The following is a 25,652-nucleotide window of genomic DNA, read 5'->3' as shown; positions in this document are numbered from 1 at the left end:
GAGTTCTGGACCGCTGGTCGAGAAACTTGGATGCGCAACGTCCGGGTTCGTTATTGAACAGGACGAACTTCGCAGAAAATTAACCGCAATTAAATTGCACTAATTGAGCACGCGTCTCAAGCGTTCCCTTCGTGGTTCACTGGTTTACAAAAAAAAGTTACAAGATAGTGAGACCTATAGAAATAGCGCACACTGCACCAAAAGGAGAACGATCCCGCGACACCCTAGCGTGACCCTTACTCGGCTCGCGTTGTTTTGAATGGAGCGTGGCGCCAGCGCATACACCCTTTATTAACAGCGCTTCGGGTGCGCCGGTGTCTCCTATTTGCGTCCGGTTCGATTTTGCGCGAGTAAACACACGTTTAACAGTTTCATCGTATATACCCCAACTTTGGGGCACGCTACATTTCTAAATTAAAACAGTCCACGCACTAAAGAATGGCAACCGCCACTCACCCCCGCTCTCCCCGCCGGCCGAGACCTCGTCCCTGACCACGCTCCGAAAAGCGGCGGCGGCGGAAGCGGCAGCGTGTCGCGCAGGAAAAGCACCAAACAGCGACACGGTGACAGCGTCCATCATCGTCACAATGCCACCGGCTGTAGGGGGGGGGGGGGGGGGGGAGGCTCTGTTATAACTAAACACAGTGTGCCAGCAGTATACGCGGAGGCAGCCAGCTGTGTCGACGACCAGCTGCCGCAGCAGCAAGGAAGGGCGACGACGGGGAGGCGAAGCTTCGACCGACATTGCATATAGACGCCTAATTGAAACGTCGATGGTGGTTTTCATAACGCGGGCTCCGTCGACGCCACGTCGACGGGACTGTGAAAAAAAAAAAAAAAAAGAAAGAAGAGAGAGCTCGCGCCTCGACAGAGCGCAATTATAGGCTCGTTAAAGTGAGAGTGGAGGAGCACGCGACGCCAAACGAAAACAGGTCAATAAAAGCCAACGGTATGCACACATACGCAGCCCGCTTGGCGGCGGAGCGCTTTAAATTAAGCAGCGAATTATCGATCCGCCCGCGAAGGCCTACGTGGGAGACGGCGGCGACAGAGAGAAACGTAACGAGGCGAACCAGACAGTCAATTTCGTTTCTTTTTCTTTTTCTTTAGCTCGGCGGCGAGCGAAGGCACGCAGCGGCCTACGAAGCGACTTTACGCCCGGTATACTTGTACGTTACAAGTTAATACGATTAAAGGAAACTGTGCAGACTCTTCAAGTAAGTGCTCTGGGCTCGCGTGACAAGGGCAGCTGCAGCGGCCTCACGCGCACAAAAAAGCACATTAGCTTAACGACAGGACGAGAACCCCGCGAACGCGGCGATCGTTTAAACGTCGAATCAAGCGGCCAGCCAACGAGGTTTCTGTTGCCGACGGCCTAACGAGAGGCTGTGTTTAGCTACGTTTGCACGAAACCCATAGAGTCGGGTCGGATCGAGTCTAATCGGATCGAGTCGAATCGGGTCGAGTCGGCTCGTCGGGTTAAGATCCGGTCGTTGCGTTCACGTTAACGCCTACCGGGTCGGGCTGCAGGTGCGCAGCATCGAGGCAAGTTCAGTCAACCCGCCATGCATGGCGTGATCAGACTTCTCTCTCATTTCCCGGCGACAGCTGCGACGGACACCGACGGCTACGGCGACAGAGAACATCGCCAACCGAAATGGCTGTTGGGCTGAGCCCATTAACAGCTTACGCTGTAATTTGACGGCGTACGCTCGGGCCTGTAGTTAATTTCTTTTCACCGGTAAAGATGGACTATACATCGTTTTCTAAAAACAGCCAAATACTAAACATGGAGAGTTTCGAGAACGTTTTACTGCCGAGCAACAGTCCAAACACGAAAACGGTATGCTGGAGCCCGTGGTGACGTCACAGTGACGTACCGGCGCTGGAGCTTAGGCGCGAAATTCAACGAAATTGAAGCTTTCGTCTTCCTTTTCTCGTCTTGTACTCAACCCTCTTGCCGCGAAAGTGACGACAGCAGAGTTCCGAAAGAACATACGTCATACGACTAAAGTGACTTTGTGCTCCTATTCACTCTCCCTTTAAATCCTATCTTTAGACAGTTTAGCAAGCCTTGAGGCCAAGATTACTCTCTTCCCTTTCCCCCTGCAATGTTACAAATAAAACTTCAAGAACTTATTGTTGCCTATACCATCTTATATCGACATTTTGTCGACCGGTTCAGCCAGCTGCACGGCTCTGTCACTAAGCCCGTAATCACCGTTTAACGAATCTGCATGAGCCACGAATTAATCCCGCCGTCCACTGAATTCGCTCCGGCAGAAAAGACGGCAGGCGGCTTTCCCCCTCACACACCTGCGCACTATATCGACGTCACGGCGCTCTTGTTTACAAACAAGTTCCGTATAGCAAATGCCGCGCATTTACGTTTCGCCTGAATCTACTTTTTCGCTCGGGCAAAACAGTTCCTCGAGGTACCCGGAAGTTCGCTGAACTCAATTCCTACCGCACAGAAAATAAACAACGGCACATTCTTCTTTTTTTTTTCTTTTTAGGCAAGCTTTAAGAGACGTACTGCAAGGTACGAAACGAGAAATATCGAGCCCTGGACGGTAGAAACATTTCCAACAAATTACGAATCACAGATGTAAGAAAAAAAAAAAATATAGCATGCCAAGCTTACCAAACATGGTAATTGATAGATACAATGAACCTAAAAATATTGCATCTAAGCAGTTACGTACTCGTTTCAGTAAACCCCAGTCCATATACATATTGACTTTTACATTGGCATATATATATTTTTCACGCGATTCTTTGTGGTGTTCTTTCCCAGCTGTACAACTGCAAGTGTGTGCGCCGAGATGGCTCCACACGCATGTACTACGGTCCGCCCGCGAGTCGCGCGTAGCAATTAAGCCCGCACAGCACGTACAGGGAGGCCCGTAAAAAAATACCACGAAGCGTCCAGAAACAGCGCGGCAGCGTACAGTGGACAGGCTATGCGCGCGACCCCACGCTGCACGGGCACGTCACGGGCACGCCACAAAGCACGCACGCACAACGCACGCGGTACTAGCTACTCGCGTTACGACGACGACGACGACGACCCCTTCCGGAGGCGACGCAATCACGTCGCATATGGTCTCGGGCACGCGCGGTCGTCAATATTGGAACTATATATGCTACCACGGTTTGAAGAGTCTTGGAGCGTGCAAGATTTTCGCCAACATCTTCATTCTCATAATCAATGTCTTCTCTATTCTTCCTGTCTACACCCTTTCCCCTTCCCCCTATACAGGGTAGCAAATCATAACATTGATTCAGGCCGACCTCTCAGCTTTTCTATCATAATACTCTCTCTCTCTCTCTCTCTCTGCTACCACGGCGTGGTCGCCACCCAAACACGCCGTGGCTGAATAGTGCAGCCGCCAATGCTGTATGGTTTACTTTGCCACTCCGGACATTGAGGGTGCACCGTAACTCAGGGGCAGAGCTTTGTCGCGGAGAACGAAATAGTCGCGTCTCAGGATGACAGACACACAAACACACATACACGCAAGCACACAGCGTGAATCTCAAGTCATTACATGCGCTATACCTTGTTTTGAGTTACAAAACAGCGTACTTCGTATTGGACAGCGCATAATTATGCAGCTGGACCCGTATAACCAGCATAACCCCGCATAGGCTTCGCATAGGCTTCGTTATTCGGTTATAACGTGCATAACCAAATTGCCATCGCTGCACTTGACGGGTTCTATAATGCACTACATACGCTACGGGTTCTATACGGCACTATATACGCTGCATAGCCTTTGCAGCGCCGAAGATCGACCGCAGGAAGATATACCTGCGCTTTTCAGAGTAACTATAGAAAGGGGCGTCGGGACTGACGCTCACTGCCACGTTATATAGCGAGGTGCACTTCGTCGGGAAGTTCGCTGTTCCTGAAAGTCCGCAATTTGAGCAGTAAGGTCACTACACAAGTGTCACAATGAACACTCTCTCGCGGAGCTCAATCTCGAATGCCGTCCTTGTGAGGCGCGAGCAATGAATGAGTGAACGAATGAGAGCGACTTCACAAAGAGCCCGTCCTCAGCACCCCTTCAGACGTGCCGGTCTCAGCTTATTCTTATCTGTCGTCACCCTACCGCGTCTTTAGCAACGTGAGAACATCACACGAGCAACTCCTCGGCCGCTATAGCTGCAATGAGCCGTAACCTAATAACGGGCAACTACCGTTACATCGCGAGGCCAATTATCTCGCACTGCCGCGCACTTTCCCAGGCTGCCTCCCCCCCCCCCCCCCAGTTACCTCCCCTCTTATTCGTTTATTCAGATTTTTTTTCTTCTTGTCACACTCCCGAGAAACTCAACAGGACTAGCCCGTTATCCATCCTCGCGGCTACAGATAACGCGCCCTCTCGAGCAGCGCATAATCTCTCGGCATGAATCTCCTCACACCACGTCAACGCGTGTGAGGAGATTCATGCAGTAACAAAGTAACACTGAGCTCGGCCATTTCTTTTTCCCACCGCACGCACGACGCGACGATTCGCGAGATGGACGCGTCCCGACGCCGCTCGCGAAAGTCTCTCTCGTAACGATAGCCCCGGACAGGGGGCCGGAATGAAATATTTCTCTCTCTCTCTCTGTCTCTCTCTCTCGTAACGAGAACGAACAGTAGAAGCAGCGGCAGCAGCAGGAGCAGCAGAAACGCGCCCTCAATGTGTGTGTGCTTGTGCGTGCGTGCGTGCTGCGGTATCAACGTAGGCGATCGAGAAGCACCCGCACGAAATAGGAAAATAAGCGCAAGAAAAGAAAGAAAGCAAAGGGGGAAAAAAAAGCACCTGCGGCACTCGTTTAACGGCCGCCGCTGCTGGCAAACTCGATGCAAGCTGCTCGCCTTCGCTGTACAGAGGAAGGGGATAAGACGAAAGTAGTTACGCTCGTGAATGGAGAAAGTGATCCGAAATGACGCGGGCGAGAAGCGGCGTTTCTTTTCCTGGTACACTGCTCGCTAGACGTTTACCTCTTTTGTTTTTTTTCCTACACGTGTAACCCACACATGCACACACACCCCTCCGGTATTTTTCGCTGCTTCAGACTTGTTTTTCCCCTACCCTCTCGCTGTATACCTCACTTCTTTCATGAAACACGCGCAAGGCTCGATCCACGAGGCGTGTTACCTGCACCCACTCGAAGAACGTGCGGAAAACAAGGGAAAGACTGCAGCGCGCCGCGGGGACTGTATTATCCATCCTCAGACCCGAATTAAGCCAGCTCGAGGGCATATTACACATTTTAAAGCTGGTTCTTATTACCGAATGGTATGTTATGAACGTGAAGACACCACGTTTCTCCGCGTAGATGAAGAAAGTAGCCATCTCCTTCTGACTCTCGTCCTAAAAACCGCTTTTACTGGCTAAAAACAGGTAGACGAAAGATTTTAACATCGCGTGGCGCACGCGTTGCGGCTTCTTGACGCTGCATCCTCTATTTTTGTGCCAACTCAGAGTAATCGAGAGGTACTCGATTGTAGCCTTTTGTCGCCTGCGACGACACAACGGCCTCGACCGAATCGGTGGGAATTAAAAAAAAAAGATTGCTTACAGCAAGTAATGCGCCTAAACCACTTTCACACAGTTCCGCATGCTTTAGACGTTAAACCGAGGTTAGATATTTTTACGTAATTTCAGGGCGGAGCTAATCCTGAAAAAGGAAAAGAAAAAAAGAAAGCAGTGTACACCCAATTGGGTACTATATACATGGGACCGAAAAGGTTACAATTGAGGCGAATAGCTGAAAAGAGAGAAGGCGTACACTTCCAATTCCCTGCTGGCGACTTGGCGATCGCGTGGAGTTATAATTAGAGTGAGCCTTTACTGCATAATCTTTTTCTCTCGAAGCAGGTGGCGCGCGTTGAGTGAAAGACAGAGAGCATTATTCTGTTTCGTTATTATTTTCCTTGAACGCAGGTAACGCAAGCTGATTTGAACGCTCGAGCGCTCATGGACGTCGGCGACGCTTATAACGAGGTAGGTAATGAAACGCTTAAGAAGGGCCGGGTGCCTCGATGCTGACGTAATGTCTTGCATAGGAACGGATTCGATCGAAGATCCTTAAAACGCACTTTCAAAGCTCGACCATCTCTCTCTCTCTCTCTCTCTCTCTCTCTCTCTCTCTCTCTCTCTCTCTCAGCGCAACCACGTGTCTTTTGACGCACGAAGCCTGCGCCCCATATATAGCCGGAATCGACCAATCGGCGAGGCGGACCACGAGAAACGAATAGACACGGAGGGAAAAATGAAGATTTGCACAAAATGCACCGGGGCCGCTCCGACTTTCCTTTTCCGAAGGCTATTTTAGCGTCGAGACACCAAGACTACACACTTCAAGACGCACATTCGCAGGTGGGCAGAGTAAGTGGACACTCGGTCACACTTACGCGTCGATATCTTTGTTATTTTTTATCATTTCTATCTGGATATGCAGTCAGTACTCGCGGCCGCCCACACTCGTCCGCACTCACGTTCATGCTCAAGTCTACTCACACTCTTCGTGTACTACACTCCCGTTCACACACCACGTCCACTGAATTCCTTTCATCTCACTCGCGCACACTCACGACTGCGACATAAGCGTCGAATTAAATTGCATTCCGGGCTATTACCTGCCAAAAACCGCAATACAGTAATGAGAAACGCCTAGTGAGACGGAGAGGGAGGGTGGGGGACGTCTTCCGCATTAATTCTGACCACCAGGGGAGGGGCTATTTGACGTGCACTCGATGCAAGCTACACGAGCGGTTTTTTTTTTTTTTTTTTTTTCATTCATTCCACCCCTATCGCAATGCGGCCACCGCGGCCTGGATCGAATTCTCGACCTCGAGTGCAGCCAACGGCCCTTATGATAGCGCGCACGTCGATCCGTGACGTCATGCTACCTTGGCCGACCGCCATATAGCATCCGATGGGGATGACCCCGAGTGAGCCGGAGTGATTTTGACGCTTGGTCAAGCCGGGCTTGGCAACGGAAATTTCGGCCCAACCGGCGTGACGTCATAAAGCATCGTGCACAGGCCTGCTATCTAGGAGGCACTGGCTCAGCAGCGCAGTGTCAAATGAGCGTGAACAAGTGCTCGTGAGCGAGTACGCCGACCTATGAACACGATACAGGAAAGAAAGAAAAAGAAAGAAAGAAAGAAAGAAAGAAAGAAAGAAAGAAAGAAAGAAAGAAAGAAATGCCAGGCGGGAAAGGGCCAAGTCCGAGCGCGGCGCGACGGAATCGCGCAACACTCGCGATGAACGAGCAGCAGCGAAAACGAGGCGCCGTATTTAAAAAAAAAAAAAAAAAAAAAAAAAAAAGGCGTTGCGACGCTCTCTGTTTCGCCCGCGTGTGGCCTCTTCACCCCCCCACCGACACGGACGGAAGAAAAATAACCGTCCGCGGAACAACGCAAGGACGCGCCGCCGCAGAGAGCGAATCCTTCCGCGACCACCGCCGCCACCTTGCGCCACATATTATTACGGCACCGATCCGGAGGGCCGCATACGATGGCGACGCGTACCACGCGCGTGCCGTAATATACGAGCGAGAATGGACCGAGAATCGCTCCGCATGGAAAGATGCGCGCTCCGTGAAAGAAATAAAAAAATAATAATAATAATGAGAGACCCCCGCCGGCACGCACGATTCGGCGGCCTCGAAAACTCATTCACATAGGCCCAGCTCGGGCGACGCTCTCGCTGGCATTGACAGAGAGGGAGAGAGGGGAGAGAGAGAGGAAAGAGGACCAGGATGCATTGATGCTCCGTGACTTCAACGTCTGGCGAGGCCAGAGAAGACTTTTCGGTGCGCCGGCCGCGGGGAATCGTTTTCATACGTGCCGGCGGCGTGCGCGATCGTCGTAGTCGAGGGGAAATAATAAAGAGGAACGAAAGAACTGTCGACACTCCGTGCAGTCGAAGGCGATGCGCGGCCGCATTCTCAGAGGGACTTTCTTTTTCTTCTTTAGCGAAATACAAATCTCTTTAAAAGCATTCTTTCAAAAGTATTTCAAACGCACGAACTCCCATTCGCGCCCCCCCCCTCCCCACACACACACATGTACACTGTGTGTCCTGTGTCATCACGCTGTCATAATTCCGCCTTCCGAAAGTTATTTCAAAACATTTACTATCGTTAATTTCGCGGTTGAAGGTCGACTGTACTATACATATAGAGAAAATGAAGGTCAACCTCAACTTTTCGAATTTGGGGCGCCAGTACGATCGCCGTTACGTCACTGTGACGTTGCGACCTTTTTCGTGTTCGTGCCGTAGGGTGGCCGCGCCCAGTGAAAAAAAAGTTCTGGCAACTTGCTAAGCCTAATTTTCGCGCCTCTGGAATACAACTGTACAGGCTTATCCCCACCGATGAACAATTAACTACGTAGGCTGAAGCATGCGTACGTCGCCAACATGTGTGGCAAGATGGTGAGATGGTATGCAATATTCTGAGCGGCGTCGCTATACACGTCTTACTGATAAACACAGCATCGCCACCGTAACTTAATACAGCTCGACTTCTTATTTTCTCCTTAGCGCGCCCATTTATATCGCACGGCTGCCGTTCCTCATTAAGTGCGGCCCACGAGTGAGAAAGAGCTGCAATAACTTTTATCTCGCCTGACTCTATCCCACAGCAATAAGCTGTTATTAGGTCATCACACGGCACTTTCTCACCACGAAAAAAGAAAGACTCCAGAGGCGCCCATATGCATATTCCCACAGACCTTGGCGCTCGCTATACTGAAGCTCAAGCGAGCGACTGCCAATTTTTTTGTTTCTTTTTTTTCGCGCGTGTAGCCCACTTATTAGCACAGTGTATAGAGCGTCACACATCTGCCTTTACTGGTTTCAGGCTCCAAAGTATACCACGCCGACACTGATAACACGCTTCGCCGGGTCTTTCCAAACCAAATAGCCCCCCCCCCCCCCCCCCACACTGATTGATTCGCGGGTGTCAACATCAAAAAGCAACTCGATCTGACGCTACAATAGGCGTTATCGCGAGTATTCCGGATTAACTTTGACCACATTGCGTTCCTTAACACTCCCCCCACCCCTCCTCCGAAGCTCAATACACAGGCTTTTTTCCCCCTGCGGGCGGCATTGGATCGCGACTGGGAGTCGAACGCCGAGACGTCGTGCTCACCAGTGAAACACTACACTGCCCAATGGGTCACAGCGGCCACGGGTCCACTACTTCGTACGAATATCAAGTTCCCCGCAGCAGCAGCAGCAGCAGCAGGGGCTGATATATCTACACGCACGTCAGCAGTGCAGGAGTGGGACGCAGCCGGCCGTTTCTGTAATCACGTCCCGATAGCGTCGCCGCCGCCGCCGAGGCCCTTATCGCATTGCACAAGCTGAAGCAATCGTCGCGACACAGCCAGTGGAGGCTGTGGCGTCCAGACGGCCGTTTTTACAACACACCCTGCAGACGGACCACGCCACGCGATCCTGAAGACAGAGGGACCCGCGCGATCCTCGAGAGAGAGAGAGAGAGAGAGAGAGAGAGAGAGAGAGGGAAAGAACATGGCGGCGGGTGGACCTCTCAATAATACTTCGCTGACAACTGTACACACATACACACCCACTTTACGGGACGACGCAGTCCTGCACACAACACACACCCAGTAAATCGCGAGCTTATCTATACCTCGCCCGCAATCTACACACGCCGCTACGCACGTGTATATAGGGTGCTGCTCTAATACGAGAGGTACACCGCTGGCTCGGCATCTCGAGCAACGGTTTCACTGCGAATGTCCGACCTCGGACGTCACTCGCCAACACGTAACAGATGTCTTGCACATGAATCCACCTTTTCTTTTTTTTAATGCGTGGGTTTCTGAGGACCTCAAAAAAAAAAAAAAAAAAAAGAGTCAGGGGCTGCACAATCATCTCCAATGCAGCAATAAGTCCGTGTTCCACTTCGCACCGAAAGCCCGCAGTGTACGACGATTACACACAGCCAAGGATCGCACAAACGGAGCGAATAACGAAGTCGCCTGTCGCAACGAGACAAACCCAACGGCATCGCGCTCCCCGATTTCTGCATTTCCCTCGCAGAAGATACAACTCTCGTCCGTAGCGATGTGCACAGCGTGACAACAGACAAAGTACGGAAAAGCACGACGGAGACAAGCTCCGACTTCTAACGAAACATTATTTGCCTGAATCACACATTTACGCAGAGGCCTCTCGTGATCACAAACCCCTACCTAACTGCCGAACCAAGGTCGCAAAAAAAAAAAAAAGGAACACCTACAATCTCTACGTAGATTAACACAGCGTGCCCCCTCCGTCTACATAGGCTATATTCGAAGCGAATGCCAGGGCCTTTTGAGTGAAAGACTTGACTATCCTCGTATGGTCACTGTCTGTGTAAGTATAGAATTCTGTGACACGGCGAATCGGAGTACATACCTATCTTTCACGGCGTGTCCGGCCACTTGAGTGCGCCCTCGGAAAGTAGATAAAAATGTGGTCGGTCCCCAACGAAGCCTCGGTGTTTTTTTAAACACAGTGACGAGCGGGTAAACGTAAGCGCCGTAAACATAAGCAGGACACGTTCGGAATGTCTATGGCCGCATATGTAGAGAAGAACCAAGGCGATGTCGAATAATATATATGTATAGAGAGAGAGAGAGAGAGAGAGAGAGAACAAGGAGTTGGAATGAAAACATATCAACGGATATTAAAGTTGCATATAAGAGCATAAACAGTGGGCCATACAGGGTGGAGGCTCGGGCCAGCTGGTAATTCATTACGTCAAATAAATGGCGTATGCGAGAGTGCGGTGCGCGCATGCCATATCGCCCTGCGTTTCAGAGAGCAATTCGCTCTCGTGATCATCGTCGCCTTTTTTTCTTGTCGCGGTTTCTCTCTGTTGGCGCAGCCTCGTCATGGTGACGCTTTTTCGCGGCACCAACGTCACACTGGGCGCAAAAAATGCAAGGCTTCAGAAAAGCAGAGGTGGGCTGCAACGCGACGGGACACGGTAACTATAAAACAGCGAACCAACAGCTCACAATGCCAGAGCAATGTTTCAGAACTTTTCTTTTTCCTTTTTCCTTTATCTTGTATAAAAAGGACAAAGGACAAGAAAAAAAGGCGCCTACTAGCGTAGATAATAAGCTCGCGTAACGCTCATTGCATACAAGTCGCGCCTACGACTCGATGGCACAGAAAACTAGACAGCACTGAAACAGCCCGCGGTCACGCAAGCAGTGGCCTGGGAACTTCTGAAACAGCCTGTACGTGTGAAAGAAAGAAAGAAAGAAAGAAAGAAAGAAAGAAAGAAAGAAAGAAAGAAAGAAAGAAAGAAAGCGAATGCAATCTCACGAGGACGTGAGACTTTACCCACGGCGTGCTTCCCGTTCGCGAAAACTGCCCCGCGGCTCCGAGCAGGCGATTTTCACTTGTATGCAGACTACCGCTCCAGATCAGCTCGATTGCAAAGCGGTTGCAACTGACCTTGACGAATACGTAACGACTCGTAACGTGCTCTGAAGATAATAGAACAAGAATTAACGAAGAAATCCTGTCCGCAGATCGACGGTCATCAAAAAAAATGATTCTGCCGAGTTCCGTCCAGGCTCACTTGCACCTTCCGCTTTCCATATCCACAGTTCATTTCAAGAACGTTGCAACACCTGTGTGACATTAAGCCTTACGGCATTTTTCCCCAGTACAGATTGATGTATATAAAGAGAGAGAGAGAGAGAGAGAGCCTAAGCGTGCGGGCCTGAGACTGAGTGAGAAAAGCGCAACGCGAAATCCACTGTCCCTTAGCATCTACTTCCGTTCGCGACTTCGCGCTCACGCGTGTGTATCTACGGTCATCACTGGCCAAGCCAAGCCAAGCCATCACCGCGACGACACGAATTTCGCAAAGTGCACGGGCGCTTCGCTTCCGGCGCATCGCGAGCCAGCAGCAGACGACGGTCTAAGGACGCGTCCGTGAAGCCATTAAGTGAGCGAAAGAACCACGAAAACAAGCAGCAGGCAGTAGAACGCCGTGTATAGGGTTCGGGAGATGCGGCGCGCAGGGGTGAGAGGCGATGAGCGCTAAAGAATCCATAAGGAAAGCAAATGGAAAACGTGGATACAAAGCCGGGGGAAAACCAGTAGGATCGTTGGCATTGGACGCCTCGCGCCAAACACACATGCTATCGCGAAGGCACACACACACACATACACACACACAAGAAGAAAGAGGGACTGATGGATCACGATTGAAGCAGACGACACGGGTGCCGGACACTCATTCCAGAAGCGTCGGACAGGGGGAAAGGGGCGACCGGCAGATTGAGAGTCAGGCCGAGCTATAGTCCTCGCTCGATTTGTCTACAGGACGAGCACGATACACAAACAAGCAAAAGAGTGAAAAACACTGGGAAATACTAAGAATTAAACGCCAACAACATCAACGCGACTCTCCAGAGAGAGAAACAGACGAGACGAATAAAGCGGGGCCCGCAGCAGCACAGCAGGAGCGAGCGAGAGAGAAAACAGCATTTCTTTCAAGGCTGCCCGGTTGTCCAAGAGTCTGAGCGAGGGCTAAAATAAAATAAAATAAACAAAGAACGCAAGGCAGCTGCCGAGAGGGAGAAGGCCGGCAGCTGGCCGAGTGGAGATACCACAACCGACGCTTCCACATTCCAGCAACGCTCTCGGCACTGCTACGTATACCACCACCGCCACGGAGTCGGGACAGGCGACGAGCCACCGCCGCCGCTCGAGACGCCAACGACAGCCGCCGCAGCTGCCTTTACCGAGGGGAGGAGGGAGGACGGCTTCAACGCGCAAGTCGTGCAAGCACAATCCAAAAAGGAGCCCTCCCCCCCCCCCCCCCCCCACCACCTCGACTCGACTACTACTCGGCTTTGCGTGGCCAAAATTGCTCTTCTTCCATCTGTTGAGCTCGCCCCCCCGCCTTCTTACTAAACCCAGTCTCCTCACGTCTGGGCTTTGCTTCCCTTTCTACTCCGAAGTCTTCTTTGCCAACAGGCTGTCGCGAAGCGCCTACCCGCTTGCTCGTCCCCTACACTTTTCTTGGACTTCCTCCCATGCCACCAGAAAGTTAAAGGGGCACTGGAGAAAAAATAAATAAAACGCTATTAATTTATAGACCGATGAAGTATTGTCTCAAACCTACATTTTCGTGATTCCGCAGTGGCTTTCCGGGTGTCCACAGTGGAAAGCCACTGTGGACACCCGTTTCCCGACATGGACGTATATTCTCTCCAGCTGCCCGACTCTCCCGAGTCATCCAACATCGCCGCTCATCACTCCTCGTCGCGCAAACCGCTGTTGCTTTTTACGCGACTACGGTTCTCGTGATTGGCCGGTTCAACGAGGAGGAGAAATACGAGGGCGCTCGATAACGGCCTAATGCGCGTTCCTTGCGAACGACCCGACTTCAGTGTGTCTGACTACGGGCATATGCAACCCGTAAACCGTGTACGCGCAAGTTAGGCAAACGCGGCAGTGGTACAAAGCTATGGAAAAGCGTAGAGCGTAGTCCAAGCTTGCAAAAGCCTCGTTAAAAAACAAAAACTAGTTAAAGAGAATGAGTTAAAGCCAAGAAATCACGCAACTCGTTTCCCAGGCGAGGCGGAACTAGTCACCGCGGGGAAACAGTTCCGCGTACAACACGTAACTGCGCGACTGACTACAACGTCTGACTATGCGTCCCACTCCGGCGTGGCCGCGCTCTCCTCCGCTCGCACGACGACAATCGGCAACGAAAGTGTCCCCACCGTAAAAGGCAGCAACAGCTTGCGAAAGTTTGTAAATCCCCCACACTTGTACCAAAATTGAAGCAAGTAAAAAAAAAAAAGAAAAGAAGTGCCCGCGCAACTCGGCTTGTCTTTGAAGCAAGACACAGCGTATACGGTGCTCGAAGAATGTAAGCCGTAATTTATAGCGCGGGCTCGGAGAGAGACAGTGAGAGAGAGAGAATGCCGCATCTCCCACTGAGGCAGCGATCGAAGAAAGCTGCAGGCAGCGAAGGTTTCTTTTTCTTTCCTTCACTCTATTTCTTTTTACCTCCCCCCCCCCCCCCCCCCTTCCCTTGCGCTTTCGTCTGACCCCAGGCTGCAGCTGCTGGTTACGCGGGCGCGAGCGCCCCCGATTGTCACAATGCCGGCCGCGCGGCTGTATTTACGGCGTGCGCAAGGCGATGACGTCGATACGTAGCCGCGATATGCGTAAACATACGTTGAACGCAGCAGCACATGGGAGGGAAAAGTAGAGACGCGAGCCCGCTTACATAACTGCATTATATAGGGGGAGAAAGAACAGCGAGCTTAGCAACAAACGCGGCGCGGACTTGTGCACTGCAAGCCTCGCAAAAGACAATCTGCCGTACGCGAGGCGCATGACGCAGTCCCGACGCGACGCCTTGAGAACAACTGACAAATCGTTTCTGCCCGTTCGGTCGCGTCGTGGTGGGTACACGCCAAAGCTCAAGCAACGTCGGGATCGGAGAACGCGTGCGAGTCGGTTATCCATATTCAAGCAACTACGGCGCAGAAAACATCCACCTCAACTTGTTCTGTCTCGCTCATTGCAGCCCATTTAACACTTCTGCACTGCGAGTACAGCCCTTCATAGACAGATGGAAGAACAGATTAGTTTGATCCGTATTTAAAGTGAGTAAACAGTCTTTTTACAATAAAAAAAAAGATTAAGTTCGCACTTCATCTTAGTTTCTAGTACAATAAACCTCTCATCGCAAAATTTGTAAAAGAAAAGGTATAGAGAGAGAGTTTAGTGTGAATGTTTCATCAGCCTGAACTGAACTAGCAACTACGCACAGTTGGATGTCAGTGCACTGTTTCAAGGTTTCGCGTGCGCGCATTATCGCCTGCTATACGCGGGCGCTGCGCTGTTCGCTAGCTCCGGAAAGAAAAATTTAAATAAGTGAAGTAAATAGAAACTACGTCAACAAAAAACAAACCGCGCGTCGTGCGACTCGCTGTTACTATACGAGAGTCGCCCACATACACGGACAGATGTTCCGGGTCCTTTTAATGGAACCTCGATGACGGAAAAAGTCAGGAAGAGGGGTTCGAAAAGGGGCGTAACCTTGCAGAGCTAGGAGGAGGGTGCGCAACATTCAAAAAAAAAAGTAACACATTCCATCAATATAGGCTTCCTTCCGGTAGTACGAGAACCGCGCCCAGCGGGACACGACACTACAGACACCACATGTTCACACAAACAATTTTCAAACAATATTTTTTTTTCTTGGCTGAATAAAAAAGAAAGAAACACACCCTAGGAATGTGGTTGCCGTCAGCATCTCATCACGTAGTCTCTAATAAATGTTTCTTTTCTCTCTCTCTCTCTCTCTCTCTCAACTGCAGTCGCCGCCAATCGGAAGACGGAACACACGGAACGCTGCAATGCGTTCAACGACTTCACTCGCGAGTCTACGGAGCCTCCTTCCGAACGCACGTCACAACATATGCACCTTTCGCGCAAGCGTAATGCACCGTCTGTTTCCGAGAGCGCACATTCCATGGAGGATGAGAGAGAGAGAGAGAGTATGGCGAGCGACGAGTGAAGAATTATAATTATATTAAAGCCATCTGCTTCTTTCGAACTGCTGTAGATTTTTTTTTTTTTTCGCGAACAGATCGGAAGTGCACTTTGTTACTAAGCTCTACAGTACTGCTGCGCCTCGAAGGAGTCCTTCAAGGACCAGGCGACATCGCATGTTCAAGAGCACAAAAAAAAAAAAAAAAAGAAATGAAGAAATGTCGGAGAAGCACGGCGAAGCGAACCATTAATGAAGCGGAAAACGCGCCAGGTGGTATCTATTAGCGAGCTCGCGCATGCACCCGTGATATCATTATGTTGGAAACCGGACGCCATTCAGAAAGGAAGACAACCGCGCGAGCTAGTGAAACTGCACCGCGTTAAGGTTATCGCCTACGCACCCCACAAGCGCTCTTTAAGCTTTGTAGACTTCCAAGAACGTAGTTAATTAGCAACGTAGCTGATCGAGCTAGTTGGAAGCCGCATATCTCTTTACGTTTCGCGCCGAAACACAACGGTGGAGCATCAGCAGCACCGCATCATCTCGGCGAGAGAAGCTCCTCAGCCTATATTTCGCTAACGGCCGTCACCGCCACGCCACCACGGCTAGGTGCAAGCAGAGGCGTCGGATTGCCGCCGCTATCGATCGGCTTCACCCGCTCGCCGAACGCGAGCGAACCGACCAGAGGACACGCGAGCTACAGCTCCTCCGAGGAAGGCGCAGGGTCGTAGGATGGCGTAACGGGGGAGGAGAGAGAGAGACGATTCCGGATCAACGCCACCGCCAGACGTACGCAACCAGCAGAGCTACCATGCACTCTAGTCGGAAGCAACGAACAACCCCTCCAGCCTCCAAGACCGCTGCTCTCTTCCTACTCCGCATAAACAAACACATCCGCAGCCTCCTCGAGTGTTAGTAGAAAGTGCCTTGCCTTTTTTCGCACGAAGCCCGCAGTTTTCTTTTTTGTCTTCGTTTTCCAAGCACGTTGCGCGGGCGACGGAAGCCGACATGACAAGAAAGGAAAAGAAACGTCGCCTCCAGAGGCGTCGCATTGGGAGCAGCCGACGCATTTTTTTTTCTTTTTTTTTGTTCTCAATTCCCGGACGCATTCTTCTGTAGCATGGTTCCCAAGCTTCACGCGAACATTTGGTGCGAAAGGCCTTACACAGTGCTTTCAGAATAGGCAGGATGAGTAAGTCGATCGCACTGTAAACATACCCCACCTCCACCACCCGACTCCTGGCTAAACGTCGTACGTAACTACATACCCCACCTCCACCACCCGACTCCTGGCTAAACGTCGTACGTAACTCTGCGCGAGAGACTTTGCTTATGTAAGGAATGCGTAAACACACCCGCACGCTCGGTGACATCCAACGAGGTATCGCGTATTTCGACCGACGACACTGTATAGGGGGGAATAAAAAAGAAAATAAAGGAGAACGTTCCACTACTGCAGGGAATCCGTTTCTGTGAGATTGCGGTGGAATGTCTGTGGAAGCTTTTATTTATACCGTTTAGGAATGTTTTTTCTTTCTTTTTTTTTTCTTTGGCAGACCTGCGCCGATGGTGTGTTGGAGCCACTTCCGAAGCACGCTGCGATAGTGAATCACGACTGCCGATGATGCAACAACATCGTGTAAGTTGAGAGGGCCTCTCGACCTGCGCGCCGAGACATCGCCTATCGGTGTAAGATTTGAGGGCTCTGCCTCTGCGCCTGCTGTTAAGTGGCACAGGCTTCGCATTGCAGTTAACACACACACACAAACACAGGCAAAGACGAGAGAGAGAGAGAGAGAGAGAGAGAGAGAGAGAGAGGGAGAGGGAGGGATAACAGGACTTGAAGTTATATCTCCACTCTTCCGAGCGCACTTAATCTGGGAGGTGGTAGCCTTGCCAAGATATGCGCAAGGTCCGTTCTCCGAATGCGATCGGAGGGGATGTAACAAAAATAATTTCAGAAAATGAAACAGGGAGGATGAAAATGAGCTAAAATAGCAAATGTGATGACCGGTCGCCAGAGCGAGATCTCCGGGAGGGAGAGCGAGAAGAAAAAAAAAAGAAACTGACATTTTCCAGCCAAACTGGCAAGAGAGTCAGCCGAGCGGAAAATTGATACGGCGGAGCTTGCTGAATGTTGAAGAAAGAAAGAAAGAAAGAAAGAAAGGAATACGGAAAGAAAGAAGGAAAGAAAGAAAAAGGAAAAAGGCGACATTACAACGCATGCTAGACGATCATCTCCCAGAATGACGCCGAGAGCAGCACCACACGAGCATTACAGTTTCTTTCGTCTTCATTTTTTTACGCTTCTCGTCCTCTCCGCGAACACGAATAAAAGATAAAAAAAATATATATCAGAATGGGGAACGAGTAGGCATCTCGGTTGCTCTTGCGTAGAGAGGCAAACGCATGAAAGACGTCACTGGCGAAACAAAAAGGTAATGAATCAGGCGCGAGAAAAAAAAGATGCATAGCAGTCGCGGAAACTCACTCAGACTCTTGGAATTCTTGAGCGTGGAACCATTTTTCCGCCTGGCGATGCTGAAGGTGGAGAACCAGCTGCCAAGCTTGTGGCTGCCGAAGTTGCTGAAGGTGTTGCTCTTGTGCAGTAGCTTGATATCCATGGCCGATCACAACGACAAAATAAAGACGCGACGTGAGAAGAGGAGGAGGGCGATGGCGGTCACACCAGTGTGGGTGCAAGTACTCCCGCGAGAGGTGGTCAAGCGCGGGATCCGAAACAAAACAAAAACGAAAGCGGCGAGCTCGCCTAGCAGCACTTTGGGAGTCTCGGCGATGACCCAGAAGCAGTGGGACGCAAAGTGACGAAGACGACGTTCAAGAGGGCCGGGACACGACGCTGCTGCTACCGTTTTCAAACTGCACTAGCGGCAAATGTAACACTCAGCACTGAAACCGCTGGAACGAGGCGGCCAACACTTCTTCCATCGTGGTCAGCCCGGAAAGCAGCGCGAATACGGCGCTAGCTTCGGCGGCGCCCATCGCATTTGAATAAACGCGGGACAGGGAATGAAGTGACGCCGGCCTTCCTACACACAGCGAGGCGATCACAACGAGGGCGGAGGCAAACGGGCACGGCGAGATGAGATAACACACCGCCAGCAGTAGTACTACAAACCAAGGTTACTGCAGTGTTCACCGGTAGCGCCGACGGTCCTGATCCGATCACAGAAAAACGCCGCGGCCGGCGTTCAAAGCGGGCCAACGGCTTGCCGCTCGCGAGCGATGTTCACGCTCGTCCAGCCTCCTCGGTTCTCGGTCCGTGTAGCTGCTGCTGCTGCATGGCTTCGGCGGCGGCTGTTGCTGATGCTTTGTCGCGGATCTCGTCCCAAGACGCCGGGAGCAGCGGCGGCGGAACGCCGACGGCTCTCTCTCGGCTCACCGGCTCCGAAGCAGAAGTGAGATTCCGACGCTGGCCAGCGGGTGGACCCGACGGCAACGAGGGCACCGTTGCAGCGCGTTCACACACACGCACGCGCGCGCGCACAGACACTCGCACCAACGACCACCACCACGGCCGACGTCGCCTGCTACTCGCGGGACGAAGCGGCGGATCGACCAGACGGGGCAAACGAACGTCGGCGGCGGCGGCTTGCGAGCAAGCGGCAGCGCTGCAGCACAGCGGCGACGGTGGTGGTGGCGCTGGTGAGCCGAGACACAAACGCCAGAGAACGAGGGACGAGAGAGACCGGCTTTGCTTTACGAGAAGTGAGCACACGCACTCTCCTTCCTGCGCTCCTCTCTCGCGTCGTGAGCGTTTTTTCCACGCGTTTTCTCTTTCTGCAAAGAGCGGGCCCGCCGGTTGCGTAGCCTTTCAATCGCTGCAGTGGCAAAACTTGCCACAAAATCTCATCATCTGCACTAACCACATTTCCACAAGCTGGCGGACCCATGCGCCCTCCTATGAACAAATAGTAATTAAGCTCACAATGTTTAGAAACAGTCACACACTGCTTCTAGTTTATTCGCCTGCCTATAGGTGACGCGACAATCTGCAGATCGCCGCAGCTCGATGCAGCAAGCGCGCCACATTCGAGCCGCAATATGTGCAAGGGCTTGCGCAACTATTCATTTAGGCATTCGGGGATACGTTCACCTCGCCAACCGCGCCAACACATGCGGCGGCGGCGTTGCTCGCGGCTGTCGACAAAGTCCCTTGATAATTTCATGGGACTTTTCGAAACTACAGTTCTCGCCCACCGCGTTCATCCTGAGTTCCACGCCTCAGCGCGAGTGTGCACGTTTCAATGGTGCCTACTACAACACTGGAGTGGGAAGCATGCTGATTATACGCCAGAGAGCGCAATAATAATCCGACCCAAATCAGATGTTTCTAATAGGCTCAAAAATTAATGGAACAATTCTAACAGCGATGGCAGTATTCTTCATTCTTCCAGCATGGTTCTGACTGACTTAAGAATCGCTCTACTCTACAGAAGTCTGTCCAACGAAGTCCATAACTGCATCATTAACATGAAACGGCGAGCTATGAACGCATGAGGCAACTGTACGAAATTCTGCACACCGCTGGCCATGCACACTGTATCTAATCATTGGCCGTTGATCACAGCAACAGTACTTGCTCTTTCAAACTGCCAAGAGGACTAACAGCAATATGTTCCAGCAAAGGTGATTCCCAAACGTCTTACAGTGAAGGTGCATTCCTAAGAACCACACAAGTCGCCATCCACCACCGAAACACCTACAATCTGACCTCTGTGCAAGAACACAGCTTGTTGCCTGAACTGGTGGCCATGTTTCAAACAAAAGCCAGGCATGAATACATGTTTGCCTGCACCCAGAGTTTGGATGCAGTATGAGCACATATTGGCATGGTCTCCACGTGGATCCTAGAGTAGCATGCGGTGAGAAGGAGAGAGCACGGCTGGGGACGGAAGCTGCTCTTTCTTCTCAGAGTTCAGAGCGGGTGAGCACAGACCATCTCTGCCAGCCGACGCCACCAGTGTTGAATGCCGTGCTGCAAATTTTCTTATGGATTGAGAAGAACCTCAGAATGATGAACCATAATCATGGACGCACTGTTAGATTGATTCTTCTTTTCTTCTAGGGTATGAGATTAGGCTCAATACAATTCTTTCAACAAAGGGAATTCTCTTGTTTTTTGCATAATTAGACGATTCATTGAAGAACACGTCGCAGCAAATGGCATTTTAGTATTGAGACTTGCCTGTGAGCGGGGAGCGAAGGTCAGGAATCCTCGATGAGGAGATGGAGAAGCGTTGCGTTGCACGAGAGAACAGGCTCAACCTTGAACCTGAAGAGAGGGCACAAAAGGTGCAAATGCATCATGCATATGTTATTCTGTGGCACGTTCACTTGTCATTATCAACAATAATTAGTTCACAGTTGATGCAGCTTAATATTCATTGCTGGCATCCTTTCAAGCAAACAAAGAAACTTCCTACACAAATCTTAATGAATTTCACCAGCTATCAAGTCTGCCACTATTGCTCACAGAAATTACATTACCATCATTTAACATTGTGAACCATGAAATACTGAGTTGCTTACTGCAGAAGACGTTAGACCCATGTCAAAACTCCAGAGAGTTGCCATACAAAGCAGACAATGGCTTCTTTTATTCAATCTAATTTAAGAATGAAAAAAAGAAAGCTACACAAATAAAAAAAGCATACAATGGCACCTAACAAACACACAAATCAATTAAGAGGTTTACCATTAAAAAGTGGCAAACAGGCTATGAGAGACACCACAGTGAAGTACTCTGTATTAATTTGACCACCCATAGTTTTTCTTTTTTCACATGCACTTAAATCTAGGCAGACAAGCATTTTGGATTCCACCTTCATCAAAATGCAACTGTCACCACTGTAACTCAACCCCATGATCCAGTGCCCAGTAGCAGAACTTAAACACTTCACCCACACAAAAACTTCAATGTAGTTGGTAAAGGCAACCAGAACCACCGATGAAGCCATGCCATCAAAAAGACAGAAAGGCGTCTGAACCCCACTTGCATCACAGTTATTACATCATCCCGAGCAAACTTCAACCAACTAATCTATCTTTCTTACTCTCTTATTTTTTCTGCACACAACCCCTGGAAGCAGAAATAATAAAGAAAAAGTCAGTGAAGGACAATGAGGAATAAACGTGACTATTTAAGCATGCACATCACAAATGCTTGAGTGGCCCATCAATTTTCATTGAGTTTGGACGCTGGGAGAAACAAAATGATTTACTCAATCAGGGCTCATCACTCAATGGGTCAAAAAGTGAAATCAGGCCGCAGAACTGACCCATCTGTCTCACTCCAAGCCTGCCATCAGTCAAGGCCAATTGGCCATAGAGCTACCAAAAGTATAGAGCGCGCAATTTTGACTCGGTGGGAGGCACATAAAAAAAAAAGCGATATGGGTCTTTGAAACAATAAGAAATGCAGTGAAAGATTTGAGATAAGTCTACAAAAGGCAAGCTGTTCAACAATAAGAAAGGCATACAAATATATCTAGACTGTCAGGAGCTTTAATACAACATTGAAGAGATACTTCAGAGATAGTGTGAAAGCATATATATAGCTCGGCCACAAATAAAAAGAACAGAGTGATAACAATTCCTGAACACTTCTTTTTACTTATCGCTGAGCTTTCGACCTTGACAAAACACATTCAAACCCCTACAAAGCTTTAAAATGCCTTTTATCAAGGTTGCAGTTTCTTCATATCCAAAGCCCTTCCTCTATTAAATCTGCAACCACACTGGATCAAGCCACATTAGCGTTTTCAAAGATTGCAACGCTTGACCATTCATATGCAACTGCAGCACGTCTTTTCATAGCAATAACCACTATGGGTTACTAGCCACCGTTCAAATTATGTTGTTATTTAACTGGTATCGCCCAAACCACAAAACTAAGATTCTCAGAAAAAGAACAAAGCGAGCTATGTCTCTTGAATATTCGACTTAAGGTCGTCACCAAGGCACGTCCATATTAGTTGTGTGATAAGTTCACAAGAGCCTTCTCTAACAACTAGGCCGGGTTTTTTCTTTCTTTTTTCTTTTTACCACATCCAGAAAGTGTCGCAGGGCCCCTTTATTGTACTTGCACCTATCGCTATGAATGCATTGCAGATTCAGCAGGACTGGTAAGAGTGTTTAGCCTTCATTTGGCATAACTTGGGACTGTGAGGTAGGTACTCTACCACTGAACAAAGCTGGAACCGGAGGTTTCAACTCTGGTTAACCTCCCTGCCTTTCTCTCATTTGCATCTCTCTCTCTCTCTCTCTCTCTCTCTCTCTCTCTCTCTCTGGCCAATGGTGCCTCTCACCTTTGCCTGTGCATTACAAGGAATGCTGGTGTAGCAAAAGCAATGAGGAAATTCAAAGGACTGAACCACGTTGCAGAGGAGAGTGGTAGTGCCTAAGAAACCGTTATGATTATACAAACATCACCATTGCATCTTGCTTCAAAGAAAGGCAATTTTTCGTACCTTTCGAATGACTCTAAGCCATTGGGATGGTGAGAAAGAAACTGTTCGGTCGAAGTTGCTTTTTCATGTTGTGTAAAGAAATGTACGGATACATCATGGTCCAAAAACAACATCAACGAAAAAAGTTTGCACATATTAACCACAGTACAGTGATTCAGCATCATATACCCTACACACTGAGCAAGAAAGACTTAGGAGTGGAAACTCCGCTGTTTGCGGCGACCAGAAAAGGTCACAAGCCCGCGGAGCCATTATCGTGCTGGCGGCCTGGAAAGAAATTACCGCCGTTGAGAGCGCGCCGGAGCCGCCTGCCCGGGCGCTGCATTTTTTTTTTTCGTTGCGTCTTCTACGACGCGCCGCATGGCGCCGCCACTGTATGCGGCCCCGTCGGCACATACAACAATTGTGACCTTATCTGGTCGCCCGCGCTCGCTCACGCTGACGGGAGTTTCACCTCCTAAATGTCTTACTCCGTGACCTTACACTGATGTGTGGGGCTACTCCTAATAAGAATAATGAAAGTGCGAAACAGGCTTGGTAGCTTCACAGTGCTGATAAAGGTGATAATCATGATCATGAAGACCTATTTAGGTAATCAAAGTATTTCATATTGTTATACCTTCTGTATCTCTATGCCCCCTTTCTTGAATGTGCACTTGAACTGTCAATGAATGTACACGACATGCCGAAGGATCACTGTTACAAAAATTTTTTCTCATTCTCATTTGTATTTTGGATGGCTACTTCCCCTCAATTACACCACAGAGCCTCAATTCGTCCAGACAGTAACAAATAATTAATCACATTACCTTACTTAATCACATTACCTTTTAATGTGACCACTTTAAAACACACAGCAAGTGGAACTTGGCTTTAGACATAAAGCAGAAAGTTATTGACATCACCAAACCTCATGTGGCAGTTTTGCGGTACCAGACATCAATAATGCAAACACACACACTATGACTGTGCAGCTAAAAGCCAAGTCCATTCAGCATTCAAGGGGATAAGGGAGAGAGGGTCTTGCTGAACTTCTTATAGAATCAAGCAATTGGAAGGGCAAATTCAGCAGATTTGAGTGACACAGTCATTGTATGGCTTTCAATTTTTGCGCCAGGATGACTGACGTGCGCCAGAGTTGATTGTGGTAACATGTGACAACTGCCTCGGGTCCTAAAAATAAGAATAGCTTCCTGATTCACATCCGAAGTCCAAAACCATGCTGCATGTTTTAAAATAAACGTGTGAAAGGTTATTTAATGAATTATTTGTGGCTCAAGGAATCGAGGCTTCATGCCATAACTATAGAGTCAAGAAACCTCAACCAAAGAAAGAAAGAAAAAGCAGGGTACAGAACTTTTTATGACAGTACTCTTTTATATTAAAATCAAATTCTGGGGTTTCACGTGACAAAATCATGATCTGATTATGAGGTATGCTGTAGTGAGGAACTCTGGAATAATTTTGACCACCTCTGGTTCATTAACGCGCAATCCAATGCACGGTATACACAGGCATTTTTGTATTCCGCCCCCATCGAAATGCGGCCAGCCATGGCTGGGATTTGATCCCCTGACCTCATGCTTAGTAGCGCAACGCCAAAGCAACTAAGCAACCATGGTGGATGCCAGTATTCTTTTAACCTCCCTGTAATAAGGCCAAGCAGCGATTCACAGTATCGATAAATACATTAAAATTAAATAAATAAAAGTCGTCGCTCAAAGAACTTCTTGATGCGACCGAGACGGTCACTTTTCACATGGGGGACAATTGACGCAATGATGTGGGGCTCCCGCACAGCGGGACGGCACGCGCAATGGTCGGCGCCATGAAAGACAAAGCGCGTAAGCTGCACGCTCTTCTTCTGGCCCGCCATTAAAGAGAAGCCTCTATTTTGCAAAACTCCATCTTCAATCTGCGTTACAATATCTAAGCTTATTTTCACATGCCATAACCTAGGGCACTTTTTTACAGACCAAATCGAGACAGTCCAGACTGCAACTGTTGCTAATACCCCTTTGCCTCACTGTGCCGACAAAAACATGTTTGCAAGATAAGTGACAACCACAAAGATAACTGTTTCCAACAAGAAGGTACAGCTGCCTGAAAGCGACAGCCCAGTGAGCTGTGAGACAAACAGCCCTCCAAATTTTAGTTTTTGGTGGTGGAGACGACGTCCTAGCACCCCAGCCTGAACATGCTGTAGAAATGCAATTTGCAAATCAATTAATCCTTCTTGAACAATTACCAGTACAAATGGTGACACGATTGAAAAGGTATGTTCAAATAATTTATTCCATCATATTCTTCTGCACAAAAGAAAGTAACGAGATCCTTTCAGTTCTTGGCACAGGAAGAAAATTGAAGTAATGTGGGAAAAACAGCTCACAATTCGTTAGCAGAGATGACCCGCTAAACTTCTCACCTTGGCTCTCAACAGGAGATTCTTTGCACTTGCCCAGTGAAACATTTCTTTCTTATCTGAGCACAATGGAAATGGCTGCATGCGTAGGTCAGCAGATAAGCATGATTGCTTTCCCACTTGGTTATGCAGAAAGTCTGCCCCAACAATTCTGGAGAGGCAAAGTAATAGAC

The 25,652-nt window shown here is 49.5% G+C and overlaps 1 protein-coding gene across 4 annotated transcripts in view; it reads right to left on the bottom strand.

The window, feature by feature from the left end:
- The window catches only part of LOC126522876 (cyclin-dependent kinase 16-like), a 153,328-nt gene that overhangs the window by 112,232 nt on the left and 15,444 nt on the right, over positions 1-25,652 (bottom strand). For 3 of the 4 annotated variants that reach the window (XM_072288736.1, XM_072288734.1, XM_072288735.1), the window contains exon 3: positions 20,774-20,860. In XM_072288736.1, the coding sequence (XP_072144837.1) occupies positions 20,774-20,860 (87 nt within the window). Of the gene's footprint in view, positions 1-18,055; positions 19,257-20,773; positions 20,861-25,652 lie in introns of those variants that run through there. The other variant, XM_050171720.3, reaches the window with a different exon arrangement.

The sequence above is a fragment of the Dermacentor andersoni genome, chromosome 6 (genome assembly GCF_023375885.2).
Source record: "Dermacentor andersoni chromosome 6, qqDerAnde1_hic_scaffold, whole genome shotgun sequence".
Classification (NCBI taxonomy): domain Eukaryota; kingdom Metazoa; phylum Arthropoda; class Arachnida; order Ixodida; family Ixodidae; genus Dermacentor; species Dermacentor andersoni.
This window is presented reverse-complemented; position numbering and strand designations above follow the sequence as displayed.